At 51.9% G+C, this 27,636-nt stretch overlaps 1 protein-coding gene across 1 annotated transcript; it reads left to right on the top strand.

Moving 5' to 3' along the window:
* The first annotated feature begins 8,770 nt into the window (after window positions 1–8,770).
* Window positions 8,771–15,835, top strand: LOC100339830 (chymotrypsin-like elastase family member 3B). Its single transcript, XM_002716039.4, has 8 exons — window positions 8,771–8,811; window positions 10,434–10,519; window positions 11,701–11,798; window positions 11,921–12,046; window positions 13,987–14,123; window positions 14,305–14,447; window positions 14,999–15,148; window positions 15,758–15,835. The coding sequence occupies exons 1-8, from the start codon at window positions 8,772–8,774 to the stop codon at window positions 15,788–15,790; spliced, it is 813 nt and encodes a 270-aa protein (XP_002716085.2). The 5' UTR covers window position 8,771; the 3' UTR covers window positions 15,791–15,835.
* Window positions 15,836–27,636: the final 11,801 nt, after the last annotated feature.

Here is a 27,636-nt window from a genome sequence, read left to right as displayed (position 1 = left end):
CGGGCCCCACCACAGGCAGTGCCGCTGCTGCTGAGCCTGTCGGGGACGCACGGGGCCTGCAGAGCGGCTGTGTGGGCGCCAAGGCCGACCGCACCTCCAGGGTGGAGGACGAGGACGTCTGAGGTCCTGCAGCTTCATTCATTCACTCACTCATTCATTCGCTGCCTTTTTTATAAATGCTGTTGTCGACCCCCTGCTGTGTCAGGCTCCCTTCTGCACACCGGGAATTTGAAGGTGGATGAGAAGTCTGGGCCTCCCTGGAGCTCCGCATCTGGTGGATCTAGAAAGGACAGGAAGTCACCTCCTCCCCAAGGAGGCCCCAGCTTCCCACCTCCTCCTGCCCAGATGCAGATCTGAACCCCCGACGGGGGCCTCCACCCCCCAGTCAGACAGCAGTTTGCTTTGTTCAGGCTGAGACCTACGGTAGGCCATAGGCCGTGATCTCTGGGGTGGGGGTGGGGGTGACCATCACTAGGGGTTTTGCTCACGCTGCTCCTGGAGAAGAAAACCCCCAGAGGGGCCGGGTGTGGTGCAGCGGGTTCAGCCGCTGCTTGTGATGCCGCAGCCCATGGCGTCCCAGCCGCTCCACTTCTGCTCGAGCTCCGTGGAGATGCACCCGGGAAGGCAGCAGAAGATGGTCCAATATTTGGGCCCCTGCCTCCATGTGGGAATCCGGGATGGAGTTCCAAGCTCCTGGCTTTGTCCTGGCACCGCTATGGCTATTCAGGCATTTGGAGCAGGAACCAGCAGATGGAAGATGTCTGTCTTTCCCTTTCTCTGTCACTCTGCCTTTCAAATAAATAAATAAATAAATAAATAAATAAATAAATCCATATACCATAAAACACAGGAACCAAACTAAACCCCAGAGGGTTAACCAGCGGCACAGCTGAACCTCCGCAGATCCCGCGTTCTCTGGGGCCCTGTCGGGTCCAAATGCTTCACAGTGGGATGGGGACTGGCCACCCCTCACCCCGCCCCTTGAGGCCCCTCCTGGTCCTTCCCTCTTTATTCCTCAGCTCAGGGTCTGGGGAAGGTCTCTGGGGGCAAAACTCAAAATCAATACATCCAGGCCCAGAGGGAATGGGCAGGGAGAGCAGTTTTTTTTTTTTTTTTTTTTGTTTTGTTTTTTATCACCACGTGCGGGGTTTCATAGCTGCTGTGTCTCTGACCATGCAGGGTCCTTGGGCCGAGGCTCACTGCATTCGGGCCAGGCACTCACTTCCCACGGCCAGGGACGGCCTCACGCGTTGTTCCAGCTGCAGATCCACGCTGATCCCACACAGCCCTGCTCGTCCACCTCCAGCATCCCAGGCCACAGCCTTCCCTCCCCCAGGTCCCACAAACCCAGGCTCTTTCCAGGTGGCCAAACCCAGCTGCTCCCACTCACTATCACCCTCCCATGCTCCCTACAGCACCCAGGAAGTGAGTTCTGGAAAATGTCGATAAGCAATTAGGTCTGTTTCTGCTGACTCACCCTACCCCCACCTCCTGGCCTGAAACCTGACTTTTTCCTTATGTTTCGGAGGTGCTGGTGCAGTGGCTAAGAGGCTGTCTGGGATGCTCGCATCTCACAGTGGAGCGCCTGGTTTGAATCCTGGCTCTGCTTCTGATTCCAGCTTCCTGCTAATGTGCATCCAGGGACAGAGCAGGTGACGGCTCACGTACCTGGGTCCCTGCCACCCATGTGGGATGGTGTTTCCATCTCCTAGCTTTGCCTTGGTACTTTCAGCCATTTGAGGAGTGAATCAGCAGCTGGAAGATCTCCGTGTGTCTGCCTTTCAAATAAAAATGAAAATAAATAAACAGAAATTTTAAAAGGAAGAAGACACGACGTCCTGACACTGAGCTCTGCAGGAGCCCTTCTAGGGTCTGGTTCTCACCCAGTTGCTAGTGCTGTGTCTTTAAATTTGGATTTGTGGTAGCAGAATTGGGTTAACCACAATCTTCATTCCATGAGCTGCTCTCCTCATCAACAACTCATGGCCGCTGTTGTTAGAATCCCAGGGATTTTCAGCAATGTCATTAGAACATTCCAGACCACGTGAGATACGAGGACAGGGAGGGAGCCCAGAAGCACTGTGCTCAGTGAGAGGTGTCCAGGTACAGAGGTTCTCAACGTGTGGTTCCGTCCGTGTACAAAGGTTCTGGAAGTCAGGCCCCTCACAGCAGGAAGCAGACGGGCATGCGCCAGGGGCCAGATGTGGGGGGCAGACTGTGATGAGGCAGCAGGGGGGTCCCTTAGAGCAGTGGGAGTGTCTGTGTCACGATCGTGCTGGTGTCAGGATGGCACGTGTTTGTCAAGACTCACCTAATTGGAAAACTCAGCCAAGTCTTTAATTGAGAACGAGTGGATTTACCACATGCTAATGAATCTTGGATAAAACCAGATCAAAGCTAGAACCTCCCACACCATCTAACCTGTCCTCTGTCCCCTGTCCCAGATTTCAGCCACATGCCATCTGCTTCCCCTTTTTAAATAGTAAAAACTTCCTTTACTACTTACTCCGAAATGAGTGTTAGTATCTTCCTCACGTTAGGAGTGAAAGAGGCGTTAGGAAGCCCTCTGAACTCACCGGCAATCATTTGGTAGCGACCCCAAATGTGGCAGCTGTCTCAGGCTAAACCTCTTAGTAAAGCGAGATGAGCGCGGGGATTCTCCCACTTTCTGTTTGTCCAAGGAGAATCTTCCGTGGATGACATCACTGCCAAGAGCTGGCTGTGGTGTGGACGGAAGGCTGCACTGTGGTTGGCTGAGACCACTCTTGTGTCCTGAGGGCGCTTCCTAAAATGCCTGGTAAGCGGACCACGCAGGACACAGAAGTGAATGGAGCGCCTGCCTGCTGCAGATACACCCTGTAAGCAGAGGTTCTACAAATCTCATTCACCTGCGATAAATGGTTGACTTGCGACTCTGCGGAAGTAATTCCACAAATGAACATTCAGGGAAATTTACTATCCGTGAAATTTTGGGGCCACAAAAGGGGGACTAGTCTGCACCAATATTAATTGAGTGAACGCAACTGGTGTTAGGGCTTCCAAAAGCACCAGAGCAGGAAAGATGACTCACACGGAAGAGATGTAACCTTCTCTCTCTCTCTCTCTTTAAGATTTATTTATTTATTTGAACATCAGAGTTACGCAGAGAGAGGGAGGGGGGGCCGGTCTTTCATCCACTGGTTCCCTCCACAGATGGCCACAACGGCCTGAGCTGTGCCAATCCGAAGCCAGGAGCCAGGAGCTTCTTCCGGGTTTCTCACGTGGGTGCAGGGGCCCAAGGACTTGGGCCATCTTCTACTGCTTTCCCAGGCCACAGCAGAGAGCTGGATTGGAAGTGAAGCAGCAGGGACTAGAACCTGCACCCGTATGGGATGCCGGCGCTTCAGGCCAGGGCATTAACCTGCTGCGCCACAGCGCCGGCCCCATGGCATCCTTCTCTTCAGCCCGAAAGCTAGCAGGCTCCATCGCCTCTCCTGCTGCTCTCCGTTGCTCCAAGACCTTCTCGGGTTTTTCCGAGATTTGCTGTCTTCTCCTGAATTTTCTTGAAGCTATGGAAATCCCCTCGCGCTCTCTCATCCAGCCCTTTGACGATATCAACAAGGGGAATCCGGGGAGTGATGACAAGTTCAATGGCATCTGCATGCTTGTCAGTTACCTTAACAGCTTCATCTGACGTCGGCCGTGCAGCTGCTTCCCCCAGGAGCCCCACGGCGGTGGCGCAATGCCTCTCTGATTCAGCCAACTGTTCCCCGCCCCTGGCTAAACCAGCTCAGGACAGCCTGTTCCGTCATGGTGGAGTTCCGATACCGGCAAAGCAACGCCGCCGTGGTCTCTGCTCGTCTTCACCTGGGCCTCGTTTATGTGTTGGATAATTGGGTGTTCTGCACGCGGCCTCGCCTAGTGCAAAGGCGGCTTCTGTCCCTACTGCGCCCACAGCACTTCAGTCTCATCCCTTCCTTAGGGGCTGATGAACGCGGAGCAGTAGGGCACCTGCATTTCTCTTTAGGGGTTTCAGCTTCTCTGTGTTCCTCCTCAATGATCCTTCATGATGGTCTGTGCCGCTGGCCAGGAGAGGACTTCAATCTGGTCCTTGTCCGACATTCTGCACTGACCACGTGGCCTGGGTATCCTGCCGGGCGATCGTGGCTGCTCCAGTCCTGGCCGCCCCGGTACCTTCCTCTCTTAGCTTTGCTGTCCACCTGTTTTTGGTTCCTAAATAATACAGCTTTTTTTTTTTTTTTAAAGATTTATTAATGTATTTGAAAGTCAGAGTTACACAGAGAGAAGAAGAGGCAGAGAGAGAGAGAGAGAGAGAGAGAGAGAGAGGTCTTCCATCTGCTGGTTCACTCCCCAATTGGCCACAACAGCTGGAGCTGCGCTGATCCAAAGCCAGGAGCCGGGAGCTTCTTCCGGGTCTCCCACACAGGTGCAGGGGCCCAAGGACTTGGCCCATCTTCTACTGCTTTCCTAGGCCATAGCAGAGAGCTGGATTTGAAATGGAGCAGCCAGGACACAAACTGGCACCCATATGGGATGCTGGCACTGCAGGCAGTGGCTTTACCCACTATGCTACAGTGCCAGCCCCAAGAATACATCTTAACATTTCAGTTGTTTTTAATCCTTTAAAAAGGATATTGGACCGGCTCTGTGGTGTAGTGGGCTAAGCCTCTGCCTGTGGCGCTGGCATCCCATATGAGCACCGTTCATGTCCCGGCTGTTCCTCTTCTGATCTAGCTCTCTGTCTATAACTCTGTCTCTCAAATAAATAAATAAAGATTTTTAAAAAGAGGATATTATGAGAGTGGCAGTGTTTATTCTACTAGTTAAGCCATTGGAATATCTGCATTTCATTCTCAGCTCTGGTTCCTGACCAGCTCCTGGGCAGGCAGGATACCCTGGAGGCAGTGGCAATGGCTCAAGTCCTTGGGTTCCTGCCACCCATGTCGGAGACCAGGCTTGTGTTCCTGGCTCCTGGCAACAGCCTCAGCCCAGTCCCATTCTTGTGGCCATTTAGGGAAAGAATCAGTGGATAGGAGCCAGAATTGATGCTCTCTCATTCTGTCTCTACTTCTCAAATAAAAAAAAAAAAAAGGTATGGGGCCGGCACTGTGGCATAGCGGCTGGGGCTGCTGCCTGCAGTACCAGCATCCCATATGGGTGCTAGTTCGAGACCTGGCTGCTCCACTTCTGATCCAGCTCTCTGCTATGGCCTGGGAAAGCAGTAGAAGGTAGCCCAAGTCCTTGAGCCCCTGCACCTGTGTAGGAGACCTGGAAGAACAGTGCTCTGTACAGTGGGCTGCCCTCGAAGAGACCCAACAGGCCAGTCCACTGCAGTGGCTTTCAGTGTGGAAGGCCAGGGCTTCAGCAGAAGTCAGCTTATGAAGAGCCCTGGCAGCTCTGCCAGCTGAGTTGGATCACTGGAAATGGACCTTCCCTGGAGTTGAAGGATGCCCAGGTCAGAGCCACAGATCTTACTGGCTCTAAGCTGAAAAGCCCTTCACTCATCTCAGCTTCCAAGGTAACTACTGGGGTTGAGGGAATGGCCAAGTAGGGTCAGCAACATTGTAGGCAGAACAGTAAATTTCCTGTGAGAGATGCCGCCTGCATTCACCTGGCCAGCTCTCCTCCCAGGCCAGCCAGGTGATGGGAGTCAGCAGGGTGCCTTCCCAAGGAGGCTCACACCTCCCTTAGGATGTACCCCATGTGAAGAGATAGATAGGCCTGGGCCTCCTAACTGGCACGGCCTTAAAGCCCACCTGATTATTATCAGGCCCCTTCTGTCAGCTTCTATTTGCTTCTCAATAAGAGAACTTAGACGTGGCTTAGACAGCACCTCTCTTAGGTCCTCTAGTAATGACTCTGTCCTTTGTGCTAGACCCTGTCTAGCCCACCTGGGGCCTCATTCCTTTGTAATCATAGCCTCTACTCTAACATCAATGGCTCCAGTCCTGACCTGTGTATTGATGGTCCTCTGCCCCACTTAATGTTGTATGATTGTTCAGATTTCTCTACAGACAAACCCCTCTACCCCTGAAAGATGAGAGGCCTTTCTTCAGGTCTTGGTTGGGATGAGCTTCAAACTGCGTCCATCAAGCAGACTTCCCAAGGGTCCAGAGACCCTCCTCATCTCCTCTCCTCTATGAAATCCTCTCATTACTTGGTTAATGCCACTCTTAGGATCATTGGTTGCTATTCTCATCCTGTCTTATTCTACCATGTGTGCTTAAGTGTTTGTAGGAATTGATAATGGAATGAACCAAGGCCTTCAGCAACCAGGCAGTCAACCAAATGCTGCTACAGGGATATTCTCGGCTCCCCACCCAGGAGACAGCATCTTAAGACATCGCCCCATGCCAGCAGAGAGTACCTTGTCCCCCCATGTCGGCAGGAAATAGCTCTAAGGACAGGTTATTGTCCTTCTACCCCTCCTGCACTTTAGGGCTAATGTAATCCCACACAGCTCCTGCTTTATAAAAAACAAAAGGGAGAAATGTTAGTAAAAAAAAATTTTCCAGGCTCCAGGCCTCTACCTGGCTCAGCCTCAGTTATTGCAGGCATTTGGAGAGTGAACCAGCATAGGGAGAACTTTCTCTGTGTCTGTGTGTAAGTCTCCATCTCTCTGCCTCTCAAATAAATAAATCATTTTTAGAAAGAATATGAAAATGCATATAATCTGCTGGAAACTACTTTTTCCCCTTCATTGCCTGGGAAGTGTCTGCATGTGCCACGTCACCATGATCCACTCTTTGTTGATTGATCTTTTCCCGCATGCATGTCCCACACATGCATCCATTCACTTAGGTGGACATTTGGGTTGCTTCTTGGTCCTTGTTCTTGAGCATTGAGGATGGGACCTCTATGGGCGTTCTCAGCCATGTCCCTTAGGGCACGTGGCTGCACCTGTTCCCAGGTACAGAGCAGGAGTGAGGGGGACAGTGGATCAGCCAGTGTTCAGCTCCAGGGGTCCCCTCTGCTTTGGCCTCACCTCTCTCCACCTCCACGTAGACCACCGAGCTCCAAGCACACTGGCCTCTTCTTGAAGAAGCCAAGCCAGTTCGATCCTCCCAACCTTTGCATTTGCCACCTGTTCCACCTGGAGTGTGTTTACTTCAGGGCTTCCCCTGCCTAGCGTTTAAAAAAGTTTATTTTTGAGTGCAGTGGATTAAACCTCCAATTGAAAGCCAAGCACACCACATGCAAGTGCGGGTATGAGACCTGGCTACTCGGCTTCCAGTCCAGCTGCCTCTGATGTGCTTGGGAATGGAGGCGAGGAGGACCCAAATGCTGGAGTCCCTGTCCCAGAATCCCGGATGGAGTTCGTGGCTCCTGGCTAGGCCTGGAGCAGCCCCAGCCAATGAAGTCATTTTGGGAATAACCAGTGAATGGAAGATTTCTTTGTCTCTCTCACTTTTCTGTCACGGTCTTTCAAATAAGCAAAATAAATATTTTTAAAAGATTTATTTTGTTAATTTGGAGGGAAGAGTTGCTAAGGAGGGAGGAAGAGAGAGAGAGGGAGGGAGGGAGAGACAGAGAAAGAGAGAGAGAGACCTTCCATCCTCCGGTTCACTCCCCAAATGGCTGCAATGGGCAGGACTGGGCCACATCAAAGTCAGAAGCCGGGAAGCCCACCAGGGTCTCCTGCATGGGCACAGGTGCCCAAGCACTTGTAACACCTTCCACTGACTTCACGGTGCATCCGCGAGGCGCTAGATCGGAAGGGAGCAGCCTGGGCTTGAACACCCGCCTGGGACAAAGCAGTCACAGGAACCAGGTTACTATTGGAACACAACGCTGGCCCCAAACAAATCATTTCTAAAAATTCATGTGCATTTAATTTGAAAGGTAGAGAAAGAGCTCCATACACAATCCACACAAACCCCGGGCCTGGGGCAGGCCAAACACCGGAGCTGGGAGCTCAGGAAGTCTCCTGGGTAGCAGGGACCCAAGCCCTTGAGCCATCATAGGCTGGCTTTCAGGGTCCACATTTGTAGGAAGCTGGACTTGGGAGCAGATCTGGACTCAGACTCAGGCACTCTGGCATGGGATGAGGGTCTTGCAAGAGGCATCTTAAAACTGTCAGTCTGTCGCCCCTCTCTTAGCTGGCTTTTATTTTCCCTTTAGGACTCAAAACATGCTTTCCCCTCTGCCCAAATGTCATGCTCCCTCGCCTCCCTCTAAGTGAGCCATTCTCACTCCCGCCCCAGGCACCCGGGACTGGTCTTCTTTGGGACACCTGCCCCCCTGAGTGGACACAGCCTTTGGGTTGTCCTTGTCTCCTCCAATAGACTCACTCTCCATGGGGGGCGGGGACCACGTGCTGAGCTCCGCTGCAGCCCCCCGAGCAGTGCCTGATCCCAGCAGAGCAGGTGCTCAGCTAGACCTCATTACTGAGGTGGAATCAGCCTGGATCTCAGGGTTGGGACACCTGAGACTTGGAGAGGTGAAGCCGCGTGCCCTGGCACGTGACCACGCAAGCTGGGAGTGCAGGGGTTCCCGAGCCGTGCTCTCTCCTAAGGCAGGCAGCACGTTCTGATGAGAATTTTCCATCCTGGTCCATCCCGTGACACCTGTGCAGACACATGTGCAGGAACCCTGGCTCTTTCCATGGGCCGTCACTCCTCTGTCAGCAGTGCGTGGGGCCGTGGCCTTGGTCCATGGGAGAGACCTGGTGTCCCACCACCTGTGCTGGGACTGGGCCCAGTCCAGCCCCCTGCCTGCTTGCCGTATATTAGAACGCGGGCTCTGTCGCTCGTCCTCTCTCCAAACTCGCGATGCTCCGGCTGCTGAGCGCCCTCCTGCTGGTGGCCCTTGGTAAGAACCCAGCCCACGTCTGTGCCCTGCGCTGCCTGGGCCAGGAGCCCTGAGATCTGCTCCCCACCCTGGTCCCGGGGTCCCAGGCCCTGCTCCACAGGAGGGGTCTCAGCTCACACCTGGGGCACAGCAGTGGGGGTTTCAGCTTGGTGCAGGGGAGGAGGGGGAGGGGAAGCAGGGGATGGAGCAGCTCAGGAGGACTGGGAGCAGCACCCAGGGCTGGGGTGGCGTCCCTGGTGGGGGGCAGTGAACACAGCCGGGTGGTGAAGTCGGGCTCTGTGCTCAGACTGCGTGGGGTGGGATTCCCACTCCCTGCTGGATGCTCCAATTCTCCAATTCCCCACTCACACTCCCCCTCCACCCTCTCCATAGCCTGCGGCCCAGCCTTATCTCTCTGCCTTGTTACACTGCGGCTCAGGGCCACCTCCTCTAGCAGCCTCCCTTGACTGACAGTCATGGGAACAGATAAATCTGCCGAGTGCTTACTGTGTGCTTAGTAGAATGCTAAAGGTTTTTTTTTTTTTTTTTTTTTTTTTTTGACAGGCAGAGTGGACAGTGAGAGAGAGAGAGAGACAGAGAGAAAGGTCTTCCTTTTGCCGTTGGTTCACCCTCCAATGGCCGCCGCTGCAGCCGGCGCACCGCGCTGATCCTGGCAGGAGCCAGGAGCCAGGTGCTTTTCCTGGTCTCCCATGGGGTGCAGGGCCCAAGCACCTGGGCCATCCTCCACTGCACTCCCTGGCCATAGCAGAGAGCTGGCCTGGAAGAGGGGCGACCGGGACAGAATCCGGCGCCCCAACCGGGACTAGAACCCGGTGTGCCGGCGCCGCAAGGTGGAGGATTAGCCTATTGAGCCACGGCGCCGGCCTAAAGGTTTTTAAAAATACGTTTTCTTGTAATTTTCATCCCAGCTCCGTGAGGTCAGTACCGTTATCGTCCCCATTTTACAGATGGGCAAACCGACCCTCAGGGAAGTAAAGTAGCTCATCCTAGAGCAAGGGGCCTGGCTGGGCTTTGAACACAGAAAATAGTTTTTCAAAGCTTCCACTATTTTTTAAAAGTTTATGTATTTTATTTCAGAAGTAGAGAGAGACAGGCTGGCAGGTATCTCCCATCCTCTGGTTCATTCCCCAAATGCTTCCAGCAGCCAGGGCTGGGTTAGGCCGAAGTCGGCAGCCCTGAGTTTCAGGGACCCAGGTACTCAGCCTATCACCGCTGACTCCCAGGGAGCACATAGGCAGTGAGCTGCAGCTGGGAACAGAGCTGCAACTCAAATGCAGACACTTTGATACGGGGTGCGGGTGTTCCATGGGTGTCGTAAGCACAGCACCAAATGCTCCAGCCGAAGCCTGCACTCTGACAGCAGCTGTGGCCATGGGAAGGTGGCCTGGGCGCCAGGCCGTGTCAGAACGTCAGCCCCTCAGTTCTCAGTGTGCATCTGCAGCCTTGGACAGCAGGGACTCTGTACCCCTGCTCAAGTCGCACGCTCACTGTTCACAGGGGCCACGGGATGATGTGACTTGCAGGGCTCACACAGCCTGTTAGTGGCACAGCTAGGACTGGGACCTGCCCGTCTGTCCTGCTGGGGACCCTCTGGGTGACCAGTGTTCTTCTCTCCTCTCCAGCCTCGGGCTCTGCCCTACCTTTTTATAACCCCTCCAGCCGTGTGGTCAATGGCGAAGATGCAGAACCCCACAGCTGGCCCTGGCAGGTAAGAGCAGCGCCCGGGCACTGACTCCCACCCTGGGCGCTGACTGCAAGGCCACCGGTCCTGGGCCCGCGGCTCCCTCCTGTCCCCATATCAGCTGCCCAGGGGTAGGAGGTTTTCCAGCTCTGTCTGCACATTTCACTGGCTGTCTGCAAATGGAAAGCAGGATCTGGGGCCAGGCAAGGCTTAACCTAAGGGGTTGGTGCAGTGAGAGAGGAAGCCAGGCCCTGGGTTCAGGGAGGTTTCAGAGCCCTTGACTTACACCCCAGGGCTCCAAGGTCAAGCACGACAGGGAGTAGAGAGTTTTCTCAGGGGCAGTGGGGGCCGCACCGAGGGCGGGGCTTGCTGTGCTGGGCAGCCCAGGGGTCATTGGCCACATGGGGCTGTTTCAATCTCCATGAACTTCATCAAGTTAAGTGGAGCACTCAGTGACGAGGTCCCAGCCGCGTCCCAAGTGTTCCGGAGCCACCTGGGGCCAGTGGTTCCCACCGTGGACAGCAGAGAGGAGAACCGCTCCATAGCCCAGAACGTTCCGTGGGCAGGGTCAGCAGGCGTGTTCTGTGAGGGGGCAGAGAGTGGGTGCTGCAGCCGTGTCGGCCACGTGGTTTCTCCAGCAGGGACTCAGCCCCGCCATCGCAGCAGGAAAGCAGCCAGAGACCGTCTGTGTGTGTGCGAGCGGCCTGCGTGCGTGAATGCTTACGTCCTGCACAGACCATGGGCGCACTGGGCCGGGGTCCATAGCTGTCACCCTTGGTCTCCAGGGAGATCGGGAAACCCTGCATGTGCAGGAGACGGGAAGGGAGGAGAGGACTCGGGGGAGTGGAGCCTGCAGGGCTCGAGAGGCCTGCAGGGCTGGGGTGCAGAGAATGGGGGGTCTGAGAGGCCAGAGGGTCTTGGGGGCTCCCAGGAGACAGAGGTTCAGGGAGGCCCCAGAGGGCAGAGAACGTTGGAGTCCTCGGGAGGTCACAGGTCCTGGGATGGGAGACTACAGAGCCACAGTGTGATCCCAGGGGAGAAGTGATAGGGCCACCATGAGCAGTGGTTCAGGTTGCACACTGCATGTTTTGGAAGGGGTTATTCGTCTCTGTGTGAATGGTGTCCTCCTGAGTTGTGCAGTGTACAAGCTGGACAGCAACCTGGACGGTGGGCCTGGACCTCTCAGTCTGTTCTTTCCGGACTTCCAGGTCCTCTTGCTGATTGAGCAGGGTGATTGGCTGTACATATACTGTGGTGGGACCCTCATCAAACGTAACTGGGTTCTGACGGCCGCCCACTGCATCTCGTGAGTCCTGCTCTCCCCACCCCCGCCCTGGTCTTTGTTGTTGTGTGACATCCAGGCGGCCCAGGCCAGCCAGCGGCCTAAGTTGGCTGTGAGGCCCAGACTGACCTCCCCTCCATTGGCAGGAACGAGAAATACTGGGTTGCGTTGGGCGAGCACGATATAACTATCTCCGAGGGACCCGAGCAGTTCATCCCCGTGGAGAAGATCTACGTGCACCCACTTTACAACAACGATGATGCCTCCCAAGGGTGAGTGAGCTCCCAGCAGGCGCCTGGGCTCCTGTGCTAGTTCCTCTGTGACCCCCAGCTGCATCTAGGGGACTCCCAGGGACAGCCGGGAAAGTGGGCAGCCCGGGCCCAGCCCCCACACACTGAGACCCACAGCACCAACGTCTCTCCCTGCAGAGGGGACAGCAGGCCCAGGGAGAGGCAGGAAGCCCCCCACGGCTGCTGGGCTCCATGGCTCTGCAGCCCAGGACCCCTCGGGCACCACCCCAAGTCCAAGGTTTTCTGTGGTCAGCACAGGTCCATCCGGCACAGCTGGGTCCCGGCACTGGGGACAAAGGAGGAGCACTGGGTGGAGAGTCGGCCCTGGCAGTCACTCCCTGAGTGGCCTGGGTGTCACGGCCCTGCCTGGGCCTCGGCTTCCCCTTGGTCAGAGGGTGACCTGCAGCAGGGCTTCCTGGTGGTGGTGACGGGCGGGAAGGCCCCGCTCAGCCTCACCTGTGTGCTCACCTGTGTGTCCGGGAGGCTCCGCCTTTTCTGTGAGAGGAGCACAGGAGGGGGCGGAACCCTGGGAACCACAGTGCAGGAGGGAGGGGCCACTGTGATGGAGACCCCGGCCCGTCCTGGCGGGGCTCCTGGGGCCTAGGGAGACCAGGGAGACCCAGACGAAATGTCCCGAGTGGCAGCAGCAGAGCAATGGATCCAAAAGTGGTCTGTGGGTGAGCAGCACCAGCAGCCCCCGGGAACCCACTTAAACCTCAGATCTCAGGCCTCGGCCACACCACTGCCTCAGGAAACCTGGCCTGGCCCCTGAACTATGCGTGGCTTTAACATTCTGCGTATGTATTTTTATTTCCTTGAAAAGGAGAGGGCGAGAGATGGAGGGAGATGGAGAGAGAGAGAGAGAGAGAGAGAGAGAGAGAGAGAGAGAGAAATAGTCACCATCATCTGCCATTCACTAATTCCTACCCCAATTCTTGCAGCAGTAGGACTGGTCAAGGTCAGAATCAGAGGGTTAGAGCTCTGTCACGGTCTCCAAAATGCATGGCGGGACCCAAACAGTGGAGCTGTCACCTGCTGCCCCAGGGTGCACTGGAGCAGAGCGCCGGACTGGGGAGCCGAGCTGGGACTTGAACCCAGGCACTGCTATCTGGGATGCAGCTTCTTTTCTTTTCTTTTCTTTTCTTTTCTTTTCTTTTCTTTTCTTTTCTTTTCTTTTCTTTTCTTTTCTTTTCTTTTCTTTTCTTTTCTTTTCTTCTCTTCTCTTCTCTTCTCTTCTCTTCTCTTCTCTTCTCTTCTCTTCTCTTCTCTTCTCTTCTCTTCTCTTCTCTTCCCTTCCCTTCCCTTCCCTTCCCTTCCCTTCCCTTCAAATAAGATTTATTTAATTATTTGAAAATCAGAGTTACACACAGAGAGAGAAGGAGAGGCAGAGAGAGAGAGAGAGAGAGAGAGAGAGAGAGAGAGAGAAACAGGTCTTCTATCCGCTGGTTCACTCCCCAGATGGCTGCATCGGCTGGAGTTGAGCCCCTGATCCGAACCTAGGAGCCAGGAGATTCTTCCAGGTTTCCCACGTGGGTGCAGGGGCCCAAGGACTCAGCCCATCTAATACTGCTTTCCCAGGCCATAGCAGAGAGCTGGATAAGAAGGCGAGCAGCCGGGACTTGAACCAGCACCCATATGGGATGCCGGCACTGCAGGCAGTGGCTTTACCTGCTATGTCACAGTGCCGGCCCTGGGATGCTGCATGTGAGGAGCACAGGTGGACACAAGGACAGCTGTGAAGGCCAAGGGCTGGTGGGCATTGAATGGGCTGGGCTTTCTGAAGTCTGCTCTTTCCTAACAGTGGATTTGGGAGGGGCAAGCTAGCAGTGGGGCCCCCAACACGTGAACCCTAGGAGCAAAGGCCTAGGCTGGGGTCTGATCCAGTCGGAGGATCAGGCTCCACGTCTCTTCCCTCCCTACAGCTATGACATCGCCCTCCTGAAGCTGTCGTACAAAGCTGAGTTGACAGATGAAGTCAAACTCGCCTGCCTCCCTCCTGCTGGCTACATCTTGCCCCACGGGACGAAATGCTACGTCACTGGCTGGGGCAATCTCAACAGTACGTGCTGACCGGGGACAGTGGTGGAAAGACAGAGCTGGGGACAAAGGCCAGGGTGCATCTGTGCCCAGAGCGTGAAGGGTGGTGGACTTGGTGGGAGGAGAGTCCCCACCCGGCCAGAACCACTGTGTGCCTTGAATGCCGCACACGGGAGCCTAGGGTTTGTTCTGTGTCCCTGCAGCTGATGGGCCAACCCCGGACAAGCTACAGCAGGGGCTGCTGCCCGTGGTGGACTACCCACACTGCTCCCAGCCGGACTGGTGGGGCTCGGCTGTGAAGGAGATCCATGTGTGTGCCGGCGGTGCCAACGTCGCTGGCTGCTACGTGAGTCAGCCCACACCTGTCCCAGCCCTGGGGCCCCTCTACCATCTCTGTGCAGGTAGGGGAGGGGTCTTTCCCGCTGCATCCTGGGAGTTCAGTCCAGGCAGGACGTGGGGGAAGTCAGCGCCATGCAGACAGCCTTGACCCTGGCTCACCTGACCTGGGAGGCCACCATCCCTCCTGGTGCTCAGGCGGCCCTGGCAGCACAGCAGGGGGCACTGGCACCAGGACCTCCCAAGTCACCCACGCCGTGTTCTGAAGGGACCCTGAGCCCCTGCGTTAAGGCGTGCATGAGCGTCACGTCCATGAGTGACTGCGCCACGGGCAGTGGGAGCCGGCGTCTCCCGGGGCTTTCTCTCTGCAGGTGTGGGGCTGAGGTCAGCTCTGTCCCAGCTCATCCCCAGCAGCTCCTGTGGGACAGACCCTGCTCCCGGATCAGAGGAGCCCCTGAGGCTCAGAGGTCAACACTGAGGGTGTGGTTTGCAGTCCCCAAGTTCAGGATCCATTCCTGACCCTCAGACACGGCTCAGCCCTGTCCCCTCTGACTGCTGCAGGGTGACTCTGGGGGACCCCTCAACTGCCCTGGAGTGAAGTGTAAATGGGAGGTCAATGGTGTGGTCAGCTTTGGTCCTGAATACTGCAACACCCCTAAGAAGCCCACGGTGTTCACTCGAGTGTCGGCCTTCATTGACTGGATTGAGGAGGTGAGGACGGGGCAGCAGGGAGGGCTGCAGGGTGGGGGATGTCCTGAGAGGGCTGGGGCACAGGGAGGAGGGGCAGATCCTGGGAGGGGCTGCAGGGGTCCTGGGAGGGCAGGGGGCGGGGCCTTGGGGACATGGCAGAGGGCAGGGGGGTGAGCTCTGCCCTGCGTGGCCCCAGGAATTCGCAGGCTCTGGGTGGAGTTTGCACCTCCTGACTCAGGAGGGCTTCTCGGGGGTGTGCTCTGGTCAGGTCCTTACTTGTCACAGAGCACAGAGGGCCACAGCGCCCCCTGCTGGGGGAGATGGGAAGTGAGCAATAAATGTGTCATCTGGGGACAGCTGGTCAGAGAGGGTCAGTGTTGTCCATGGTGACCTCAGTGAGCACCGTATAGACTGGGTAGATGAGCACCAGGACTGGGCTGGGGCCTTGGTTATGGTTGAATCAGGACCCCACAGGGTGAGTGCTGGGATCACCACTCCCATTAGAGAGGGCAAGTCACTCCCCCAGGGCCACACGGAGAGTGAGTGGGGGCTGGGAGCTGCCCCAGTTCCACGGACTGGAGAACCTGTGACCCTCACTCCACTCTTCTGTCCCCTCCCTGTCTTTTCCAGAAAATTGGTAGCAGCCTCAAGTGCCTGTGCTGACCCCACGTCCTGTGTAAAGAATAAAGAGCTCTCTCAAGTCCCGAGTGGATCTGTGTCCGTCAGTGACTTCCCCTGGCTGGGTCCTAAACCTGAGAGCTGATTTGCAGACGAGACCAGAGCCCCCTCTCCTGGGAGGACCAGGACCGCACGAGGCCTGGGAGAAGGAGTGTGATGGGAGACTGACCCTCTTGGTGTTCCTGGGGCTGGGGGTTCAGGCCCTGGACTTCCAGTGTGGAAAGTGAGGCAGGAAAGCTGGGACAAGTAGGTCACTCCAGGGTAGTCCCACGTATAGCAGTGGCTTCTCCATGCAGACACAAACGTGGTGAAATCTGCAGAGAACCTAAGCCTACACCCTCATGGGAGGCCGGTGTGTGTGGGGGGGGGAAGACCAGATGTCTTCTGCTTCCACGACTGGCAGGAAAAGGAGGGCTGTGCTCATTCATTGCTTCAGTACCATTCATCGTTGTTTCAGGTGGGCTCCGAGAGGGAGGGAGACGTGGGTCCTGCCCTGAAGTGGTTCATTAAATAATGACGGATGAGCATATCAGAGGCATTCGCTCAGCAGTGCCTGGCTGCCTGTCGACAGCAGGCTCAGAGCTGGGAGTCCAGAGGCGAGTGGGACAGCCCGAGGGAGAGCCCTGGCTGCGGGACAAGATGATGCACACACAGGCACAGGGACGCGTGCAGTGACGCACGCAGGCTGGAACCCAGCAGGTGCTCCTGGAGGTCAGGACAACCTCTGCGGTACCGGCAGAAGAAACCCAAACAGCCAAACCCGGAAGCTTGGGTTCCTCCTAAACACTGCAGCATTGAGCATGGCCCTAGCAAGGACAGGCATCAACCGCTTTCACTAGGTGTGTTCCTTGTTCTCTTTCTTTAAAAGTTATACGTACTGGGGCAGGCACAGTGGCGTTGTGGGTAAAGCCGCCACCTGCAGTGCCGGCATCCCATATGGGTGCTGGTTTGAGTCCTGGCTGCTTCACTTCTGATCCAGCTCTCTGCTGCCTGGGAAGGCAGTGGAGGATGGCCCAGGTGCTTGGGCCCCTGCACCCTCATGGGAGACCCGGAGGAAGCTCCTGGCTCCTGGCTTCGGATCGGCACAGCTTCGACCACTGTGGCCAATTGAGTGAACCAGAGGATGGAAGACCTCTACCTCTGTCTCTCTCTCTCTCTCTCTCTCTCTGCCTCTCATTCTCTCTCTGTGTAACTCTTTCAAATAAATAAATCTTTTAAAAAAGGTTATACTTATTGCATCCATTATTTGATGCCACAGGTGTAGCCTCTGCTTGTGACACTGGCGTCCCTTATAGGAGCACCTGTTTGAGGTCCAGCTACTCTGCTTCAAGTCCAGCTCCCAGATAATGGGCCTGAGGAAACTGTGGAGCATGGTCCCGGTGCTTGCACCCCTACCGCACATGTAGGGGACGAGGGTCAAGTTCCAGACTCCATACTTCGCCCTGGCCCATCTCTGGCTGTTGTGGCCATTTGGGAAGTGAACCAGTGGATGGAAGATATTTCTCTCTCTCTCTTCCCCACTCCTACTTTCAAGTAAATAAATCTTGGACACATATCTCCTGAGAGCAGGTGTAGTATGCCCACGTCTTACATCAGAGTTCCTGGGATCGAGTCTCGTCTCTGGCTCCCGATTCCAGCTTCCTGCTAGAAGACCATGGGAGAGAAAAATGGTGTTTCAAGGAATTGGGTTTCCTCCACACAGCTGGGAGACCTGGATTATGTTTGTGGTTCCTGCAGGCCTGGCCCAGCTACAGCCACTTTGGATATTTGAGAAATGAACCAGGGAATGCGACTTTTCCTTGCGCCTTGCAAATAAACTTAAAGAAAAATTTCAATAAAAATTATACTTTCAGTTTTAGAAAAGTAACGACAGATGACATGGGTAATCTCGTAGAAGACACCTTGGAATGTGTCTACCCTTCAGAAATAACAGAATTCAGATTCTTCCTGTTTCAAAAATAACAACCATAGTTACAGTGGGGCCTCTCTGTGCACCATGATGGGTGTAGGGCTGCACACCAAGTATTACCATTCTCCTTGTGGGCACATAATCTATTAAACCTGGATATGCCAAGTGGCTTACTTCAGCCAACATGAGGCTTGGGTAGACAGGGTGATTTGCGAGCTCTCACTCTCTCTGCCATGGCTTCTGCTGGCTGCTGACCAGCCTGGTCCCAGTGGGGGAGGTGTGGAGTGGAGCCAACCCAGGCCCCTGGTGGACATGCAGCACAGCCAAGACACAAACTCTGCTGTTACCACCATCAAGATTTTGGCATAGTCTGTTACAGGGAGTTCAACCTAACCTATCCTGATTGATAGAATAGGTTTGGTGTGTGCCCTACCCCTTCGTGCTGGTATATCTTATCACATGTGTAAGTCCCACAAACAACTCATTGGAGTGCTCTGGTTTTAAAAGCAAGCTCAGCTTCATGCTGAGGGGGCTGTCCCACAACTTGCTTCTTCCCTGTGACCTTGGATTCCCGAGGTCTCCTCTTGTTGCTTTGTCTCCGTAGTTCTTGGGTGCTAGCGTGCCTCCCTTGTATAACCACACCAGTTGCTTGACCTTTGCCGTTCTGATGGACGCTGAGAGCAGGGTCCATTTTCTGTGACTACAAACTGTGATTCAGCCACGTCTTTAGATGTGTGTCCAGGTGCACCTGTGTGAGAGCTCTCTGGGGGAATATTCCAAGAAATGGAGTTTCTCAGAGGGAGGTGCCCACTCTCACCTTCACCCATGCCCACATTGCTCTCCAAAGGGACTTTATCAATAGCACTTCTTACAGCCCCTGCTTTGTCTTGACTCACTCACTCCCCCACATCTGACAAATCATCCCTAGTCTTGTCCTGAGGTCAGCCCTGATGTCTCAGCCTCCCTGATAAATTCTTCTGCAGCCATCTCTCCCTCTGTTGCTCTTCCTCCTATGGGTCAGAGAAAAGAGAATTTTACAAATTTCCAAATTTTGGAGAGTTTTCCAAAATAGCTTCAGGATAACGTGCACTGAGATGTGGTGGACAGGCCTCTTCCACCCTGCTTTAGGGGAGGGCTCAGAACTGCTGTCTCACATTCACTTCACGAGAGAGCCAGGAAATCTTGTCAACCACTGCCTGCAATTTGGTAAAAAATTCATGATTCTGCTTAATAAATCTTCAGGTCTCAGCCGTTCAACTCCTTTAAATTACATGTACTCAATAGCTTAATTCCCGCTAACAGTAGATTCGGGTACCTTTTTTCCTACATCCTTGCAGCATTTATTGTTCGTTGATTTCTGTATGAAAGCCATTCTGACTGGGTGAGGTGAAACTTCATTGTGGTTTTGATTGCATTTCTCTGATGGCTAGCGATCCTGAGCATTTTTTCATGTGTCTGTTGACCATTTGAATTTCCTCTCTTGAAAAATGCCTGTTCAAGTCTTTTGCACATTTCTTAACTGGATTGTTTGTTTCATTGTTGTTGAATTTTGTGAGCTCTTTTTAGATTCTGGATTTTAACCCTTTATCAGTTGCATAGTTTGAAAATATTTTCTCCCATTCTGTTGGTTGCCTCTTCACTTTGATGAAGGTTTCTTTGCAGTGCAGAAGCTTCTCAGCTTGATGTGATCCCATTTGTCAAATTTTTGCTTTGATTGCCTGTGCTTCTAGGGTCTTTTCCAAGAAGTCTTTGCCTGTGCCAATGTCTTACCATGTTTCCCCAATATTCTCTAGTGATTTTAAGCTATCAGATTGTAGATTTAGGTCCTTGATCCCTTTTGAGTGGATTTTTGTGTAAGCTATAAGGTAGGGTTCTTGTTTCACACTTCTGCACCCATAGCCACAGTTTTCCCAGCACCATTTGTTGAAGAGACTGTCCTTGTCCCAGGGATTGAATTTTAATTCTTTGTCAAAGGTAAGTTGGTTGTAGATGCATGGATTGATTTCTAGAGTTTCTATTCTGTTTTATCAGAGAGGTAAATTTTATCAGAGGGATAAATCTGTGAACTCCACTGACTTTGAGTCTAGCCTTGTGGATTGGCAGGGGGCAGGGCACCCACATAGACTTGGAAAGCACTCCCCTCCATTCTAAGTAGCTGGACTAGACGTGCAAAGGTGGAGAACCAACCAACCTCTATTGGTGAAGCAGCTGACTCAAGGAACAACACAGTCTTTTCCACGGTTGAGGAGGCTTGTGGGTTGACAGTAGAAGCCCTGCTTCCTGTGACTATGGGAGACCTGTGCACTAGAGCATGTGCTATGGCATGGCTGTGTCTTTAGGCAAATTATTCTGGTTTCAGAGGCTCGGGGTTTCATGCTCACACTGAGGAGTACAAAGATCCTATGTTGGTTCCAGATACAATGGAGATAAGGTGCATAGGCACTGTATATGCACCCCAGGAGGTTGGTTCACCTTGGCAATGAGGGGCTGATGCTGTGATTACACCAGCCAGCATGATCATACCCTCCTCATGCTTATGATAGAGATCTACCAAGCCTGTCGTGGGAGTCACTTTGGACTACTGCCCCACCCTCAAACAAGAGCCAGAAAACCCTGCCTCATACATCATATATCTCTGGATATTCACTCAAGGAGCAGAAACTCCTTATGCTGCAGAGGCATTGTTCAAAGATAAAGTCCTCAGAGGAGAAAAACAGGTGTTTCCACAAATGCCTAAAAATAAGAATGGAAATACAAGAAACAACAACAAGGAAGATAACATGAATCCCCAAAAGGAACACAGCACTTCAATATTAGGTGGTAAAAATACCATCTTAAGTGGTAAAGTGATCATATGGATAGGATTAGGATCTAGTAATAATAATAGATAGAATTAAAAAGGAGAGAAGCAGTTTGTATAGCAGACTCATAGAATGACAATCGCTTTAAATAGCACTCTGACCTCAGACTCAGCCCTTAAGGCATTCTGGTCTGGCTGAAAAGCCCATGAGAGCATTTCAGGCATGGAAAGCCAAGACACTGTGACAAAAAAATGTCCCATATGGAGGAACTTGCTGGGTGAGACCCCAGTGGAAATAAGTGAGCATCAGAGAAGGAGGTACTTTTCTCTGAAGGGAGGAGAGAACTTCCACTTTGCTTATGGCCTTGTCTAGATACTGACAGAGTTTGTTGATTCAAAAGGCTTCCATAGGCTAGGCAGCCCATGTCAAGAGCTTTGGGTGATCCCTGAGATCATAAATAAGAGTGTTAATTGTTAAATTAGCAACAAGTTCGCTAACTTCCCATGCAGGACCTCTGTCCTCAAAGAGTTGCATTAATTGGACAATTAATGTCCAAGTACTCCCAAGAGATGTATCACTCTTGGGTGCTTCTTTAAAATTGATTATGTTTCTAAAAAGTAAAATTAACTTCAAGATGTGATGGTTTTGAACATCCTTGCCTCGACTGTTGAGGAACAGTTTTTTTGTTTTGTTTTCCATGCAAATTGTTGAACTCTTTACTTAGTACAGAGTTGGTCTTCTGTGTATAAAGTTAATCAAAAATGGATCTTAGTGGAGAAAGGGAGAGGCAGGAGGAGGAGGGGGAGGGGTGGGAGGGTGGGTATTGTGGAAGAATCATTATATTCCTAAAGTTGTACTTATGAAATGAATGAAGTCTGTATTCCTTAAATAAAAGGTTTCTTTGGGGGGAGGGAAGACCATGAAGACGAAGTACAGATTCTGGATATTAACCCATTATTAGCTGCATAGTTTGCAAATATTTTCTCCCATTCTGTTGGCTGCCTCTTCATTTTGATGAGTGTTTCTTTTGCAGTGCAGAAGCTTCTCAGCTTGAAGTAATCCCATGTGTCATTTTTGGTTTTGATTGTCTGTGCTTCTGGAATCTTTTCCAAGAAGTCTTTCCCTATGGCAATGTTTTGCAGAGTTTCCCCAATATTCTCTAGCAATTTGATGGTATTGGGTTGTAGATGTAGATCTTGGATCAATTTTGAGTGGAGTTTTGTGGAAGGTGTAAGGTAGGGGTCTAGTTTCATCCTTCTTCATAAGGAGTCCCAGTTTTCTGAGGACCATTTGTTGAATAGGCTGGCCTTGCTCCAGTCCTGATTTTAGCTTCTTTGTCAAAGATAAATAGCTATAGATGCATGGATTTATTTCTGGAGTTTCTATTCTGTTCCATTGGCCTGCAAGTCTGTTTTGATGCCAGTACCAGGGTATTTTGATTAACACTGTCTTGTAGTATGCCGCGAAATCAGGTATTATGATGCCTCTGGCTTTGTTTTTGTTGTATAAGATTGCTTTAGCTATTCGTGGTCTCTTGTGTTTCCATATGAATTTTCACATCATTTTTTTCTAGATCTGAGAAGAATGTCCTTGATATTTTGATTGGGATCACACTGGATTTGTAAATTGGTTTCAGTAGTATGGACATTTTGATTTATTGATGCTTCCAATCCATGAACATTTCTTTAATGTCTTGTAATTTCCATCATAGAGATCTTTGAAGTCTTTGGTTAAATGTATTCCAAGGTATTTCACTTTATGTAGCTACTGTGAATGGGACTGATCTCAAACATTCTTTCTCACCCATGGCATGGTCTATGTGGGGCTACACAGCACAGCAGGGATTTGCATGTTTTCAAATGTCAGATATTTTTCAGCTTTATACAGAGTGCATCCTTCTGTTCTTTTTAAAAAGATTTATTTTTATTTATTTGAAGGTCATATTCACAGAGTGAGAGGGAGAGCCCTGGAGAGAGAAATCTTCCATCTGCTGGTTCACTCCCCGTCTGACCCCACTCTCACATTTTCAGGAGCAGAGGGTGGGACGTAGAATCCCCCCCAAGCTGTGGGAACAAAATGGCAGGAAGGTCTGCTCCCAATGAGGGCTTCCCGAAGAAGGTGCCATCCCAAATGGCCTAGAAATGTTGCGAGCTTTATTGGGAAGCAGGGGGCACACTGGGAGGAGGAGACCTCTTGTGGAAAGGCGCTGAGGTTGGCAGATGTGACTTTCTCCCCTGCTTCACTTCACCCCTCCTGCGGTGGGACTCCCTGGCATTTCTCTTTCCACTCTCCCTGACACCAGTCTGTCTGCCTTTCAGATTTCTTCCTACTTCTCTCTTTACCTTTGTTTTTCTTTTTTTGACAGGCAGAGTTAGACGAGAGAGAGAGAGAGAGAGAGAGAGAGAGAGAGAGAGAGAGAGTTATAGACAGTGAGAGAGAGACAGAGAGAAAGGTCTTCCTTCCATTGGTTCACTCCCCTAATGGCTGCTGATCTGAAGCTAGGAGCCAGGTGCTTCTCCTGGTCTCCCATGCGGGTGCAGGGCCCAAGGACTTGGGCCATCCTCCACTGCACTCCCGGGCCACAGCAGAGAGCTGGACTGGAAGAGGAGCAACCGGGACTAGTACCCAGTGCCCCAACTGAGACTAGAACCTGGTGTGCCGGCGCTGCAGGTGAAGGATTAGCCAAGTGAGCCACGGAGCTGGCCACTTTACCTTTGTTTTTCAAAATTTATTTTCACAAGCCTGAAAGGCATAGAGATCTTCCTTCTGCTGGATCACGAGTGCACATTACAACCAGGTCAGAGCCAGGCTGAAGCCAGGAGACCAGTTTCATCCTGGTCTCCCATGTGGGTGGCAGAGACCTAAATTCTTGCGTCATCACCACAGCCTGCCAGGTGCACATTCGCAATAAGTGGGGCTGGAGGCAGAGGAGCCAGGACTCGAAGCAGGCACTGCATTATGGGGCATGGGTGTTACAAGTGTCCTCTTAACCAAACGCCTGTCCAGACCTTCCTTGTTTGGGGGATTTCCTTTCTGCTTATTCCCCCGTCCTTCATTCATCTCTTCATCTATCTGTCCATCCTCTCATTTATTCACCAATCAATCAATCCGTTCATCTAACAGGAACCAAGCTCCATCGCTGTGCCAGGGCATTGGAGAGGTGCACTGCCTAGAACTGACGGTGAGTGCCTGCACCACCCTCAACCTGCCGCCCCAGGAGAAGCTCCTGACTCTTACCACTCAGAGTAAGCCTGAAGTGACCATCATCGCTCTCGCACGCCACCTGCTGGTAATTTGGAGCGCCGCAGTGCTCCTGTGGGAAGGGGACCTGGGGCTTCCCCTCAGCTCCTCCAATGCAGCTTAGGCTGGCATTTCCACTTGGTGCCGCTAGGCTGAGTTCTTGTCAGAATTGTTCAACGTCCTGGGTTTTGGTAGGTCGTGACCACAGTCTGCAGTAAGAGGAGTGAGAGGGAACTATATGTTACGGAGTGGGAGGACCAGGTGCACTGTGATGTGGATGCGCGTGTGTGTGCTCTGGGGTTGTGGGTGTGAGGAGTGTGCACAAGAGGGTGCTGGGGTGAGCGTTCTGGGGCTGAGCTTGGACACGGGGCTCTGGGCATGGGAGAGGGGGCCTCCACGTGTTCCAAGTGCAATGTGTGGGAAGGGTACAGCAGCCTGCTCACACTTGGACTGAGTGTCCTGGTGGGATGTGCGGCCCCTTGTCTATGACACGTCCTGTCGTGGCTGCACTTCCCTTTTGGTCTCGTTTCTGTGTTCCCTTTCATACGTGTCCTGGGGTCACCGTCTAGACAAACCACCTGGACCCGAAGTTGACTCCAACCTCGGTCAGCTCCTGGGACAATAAAGAAACAATCCCAAGGGGCGAGGCCAGCACTCACGGCCAGTAGAGCACAAAGAAGGAAAGCCTGGGTGTGCAGTGACGGCGCCAGGCAGCTGAGCTGACCCAGCGGTGGCTGCCATCCTTCCGGCTCAGAAAGATGACCCCTAGCACGTAGGGCTGCCTGACGGGGGTCATCTGTGCCTCATGGCCAAAAGCTTTCTGAAAACACAGCACTCTACAGGGACGGATTCCATGGGAAGGGCAGAAGAAGAGCCAGGTGTGGCCAAGCCCTGGCGTGTGTGTGTGTGTGTGTGTGTGTGTGCCCCAGGCTTTGGGCAGTGATGCCCATGATGTACCTGTCCTGTGGAGTGGTTGTATATCTGCGACATTTTTTTTTTTTTTGGCCACGTCCCTCCTGGTCCTTTCGTCAGTTCCAGGCTTTGCCTTTCTGGAACCACTTTGATCCCGGGCCCACCTGCTCCGGCACTGACCCCACCCCGGCCACTGGCCAATCTGCAGAATCTCACCCGGGTGGCCCCACGGGGTTCTTGCTCCTCTTCACAGTCTTCTCCACTCGGCAGCCAGAGATACGCTGTGCCGCCACAAGCTGGATCCTGTTCTCTTGCTACCAGGGCTCCCCGTGACCACGGGGCACCCGCCCTGCAGGAGTCTGCCCATCTCCGCCCTCACTTCCCACAGACGCCCCAGCCCTAGGTGTGTCCCTCACTCCGCTGCGGTTGGCAGGAGCAGGTTGGACTTCCGGATGCTCAGAACGGCAGGCGTGGGGGAGATGGGAGGGCAGGAGGAGGACAGCCACACCTCCTCCTTGGCTGTCACCTGCCAGCCCAGCTGGGCCGGCTTCTACCAGGCGCTGGCTGCCGTCGTCTGCCCCTGTGCTCTGCCATCCTGGGAGGTGGCGTCTCAGCGATTCATTCACCGGGGAGCTCAGTTCCCTGAATTCCATTCAATTCCTTTCCGAGACTCGAGAGTTCTGTTTTCTGGTTTGACTCTAACGGACCCTGGCTGAGAAGGAGGCTGGCAGCGCTGGGTCATAGAAGAAATCAAGAGAGAAATAAAAAACTTTCTGGAAGTAAATGAGGATAACAACACAACATACCAAAACTTATGGGATACAGCAAAAGCAGTGTTGAGGAAAGTTTACAGCAATAGGTGCCTACATCAAGAAATTGAAAAGGCACCAAATAAATGAGCTTTCAATTCATCTCAAGGATCTAGAAAAACTGCAGCAAACCAGACCCAAATCTAGTAGGAGAAGAGAAATAATTAAAATCAGAGACTAAATCAATAGGATTGAATCCAAGAAAACATTCCAAAAAATCAGCCAAACGAGGAGCTGGTTTTTTGAAAAAATAAACAAAACTGACACCCCATTGGCCCAACTAACTAAAAAAAGAAGAGAAAAGACCCAAATCAATAAAATCAGAGATGAAAAAGGAAATGTAACAACAGACACCACAGAAATAAAAAGAATCATCAGAAATTACTATAAGGACTTGTATGCCAGCAAACAGGGAAACCTATCAGAAATGGATAGATTCCTGGACACATGCAACCTACCTAAATTGAACCATGAAGACATAGAAAACCTAAACAGACCCCTAACTGAGACAGAAATTGAAACAGTAATAAAGGCCCTCCCAACAAAGAAAAGCCCAGGACCAGATGGATTCACTGCTGAATTCTACCAGACATTTAAAGAAGAACTAATTCCAATTCTTCTCAAACTATTCAGAACAATTGAAAAAGATGGAATCCTCCCAAATTCTTTCTATGAAGCCAGCATCACCTTAATCCCTAAGCCAGAGAAAGATGCAGCACTGAAAGAAAATTACAGACCAATATCCCTGATGAACATAGATGCAAAAATCCTCAATAAAATTCTCGCCAATAGAATACAACAACACATCAGAAAGATCATCCATCCAGACCAAGTGGGATTTATCCCTGGTATGCAGGGATGGTTCAGTCAAATCAATCAATGTGATACACCACATTAACAGACTTCAGAAGAAAAACCATATGATTATCTCAAGAGATGCAGAGAAAGCATTCGATAAAATTCAACACCCTTTCATGATGAAAACTCTAAGCAAATTGGGTATAGAAGAAACATTCCTCAATACAATCAAAGCAATTTATGAAAAACCCATGGCCAGCATCATATTGAATGGGGAAAAATTGGAAGCATTTCCACTGAGATCTGGTATCAGACAGGGATGCCCACTCTCACCACTGCTATTCAATATAGTTCTGGAAATCTTAGCCAGAGCCTTCAGGCAAGAAAAAGAAATTAAAGGGATACAGATTGGGAAGGAAGAAGTCAAACTATCCCTCTTTGCAGACGATATGATTCTTTATTTAGGGAATCCAAAGAACTCTACTAAGAGACTATTGGAACTCATACAAGAGTTTGACAAAGTAGCAGGATATAAAATCAATGCACAAAAATCAACAGCCTTTGTGTACGCAGGCAATGCCACAGCTGAGAAAGAACTGCTAAGATCAATCCCATTCACAATAGCTACAAAAACAATCAAATACCTTGGAATAAACTTAACCAAGGACGTTAAAGATCTCTACGATGAGAATTACAAAATCTTAAAGAAAGAAATAGAAGAGGATACCAAAAAATGGAAAAATCTTCCATGCTCATGGATTGGAAGAATCAACATCCTAAAATGTCCATTCTCGCAAAAGCAATTTATAGATTCAATGCGATACCAATCAAGATAACAAAGACATTCTTTTCAGATCTAGAAAAAATGATGCTGAAATTCATATGGCGATGCAAGAGACCTCGAATAGCTAAAGCAATCTTGTACAACAAAAACAAAGCCGGAGGCATCACAATACCAGACTTCAGGGCATACTACAGGGCAATTGTAATCAAAACAGCATGGTACTGGTACAGAAACAGATGGATAGACCAATGTAACAGAATAGAAACACCAGAAATCAACCCAAACATCTACAGCCAACTTATATTTGATCAAGGATCTAAAACCAATTCCTGGAGCAAGGACAGTCTATTCAATAAATGGTGCTGGGAAAACTGGATTTCCATGTGCAGAAGTATGAAGCAAGACCCCTACCTTACACCTTACACAAAAATCCACTCAGCATGGATTAAAGACCTAAATCTATGACCTGACACCATCAAATTATTAGAGAACATTGGAAAAGCCCTGCAAGATATTGGCATCAGCAAAGACTTCTTAGAAAAGACCCCGGAAGCACAGGCAGTCAAAGCCAAAATTAA

Source organism: Oryctolagus cuniculus, chromosome 7 (assembly GCF_964237555.1).
Source record: "Oryctolagus cuniculus chromosome 7, mOryCun1.1, whole genome shotgun sequence".
Classification (NCBI taxonomy): domain Eukaryota; kingdom Metazoa; phylum Chordata; class Mammalia; order Lagomorpha; family Leporidae; genus Oryctolagus; species Oryctolagus cuniculus.
The sequence above is the reverse complement of the archived record's forward strand: the minus strand, read 5'-3'. Positions and strand labels throughout refer to the sequence as shown.

Excerpts from the sequence above, each read along its gene's own strand:
- LOC100339830 (XM_002716039.4), top strand. The coding sequence starts at position 8,772 with ATGCTCCGGCTGCTGAGCGCCCTCCTGCTGGTGGCCCTTG. Across the intron at positions 14,124-14,304 it reads TGGCTGGGGCAATCTCAACA|CTGATGGGCCAACCCCGGAC; the intron begins GTACGTGCTGAC and ends GTGTCCCTGCAG. Across the intron at positions 14,448-14,998 it reads CCAACGTCGCTGGCTGCTAC|GGTGACTCTGGGGGACCCCT; the intron begins GTGAGTCAGCCC and ends TGACTGCTGCAG.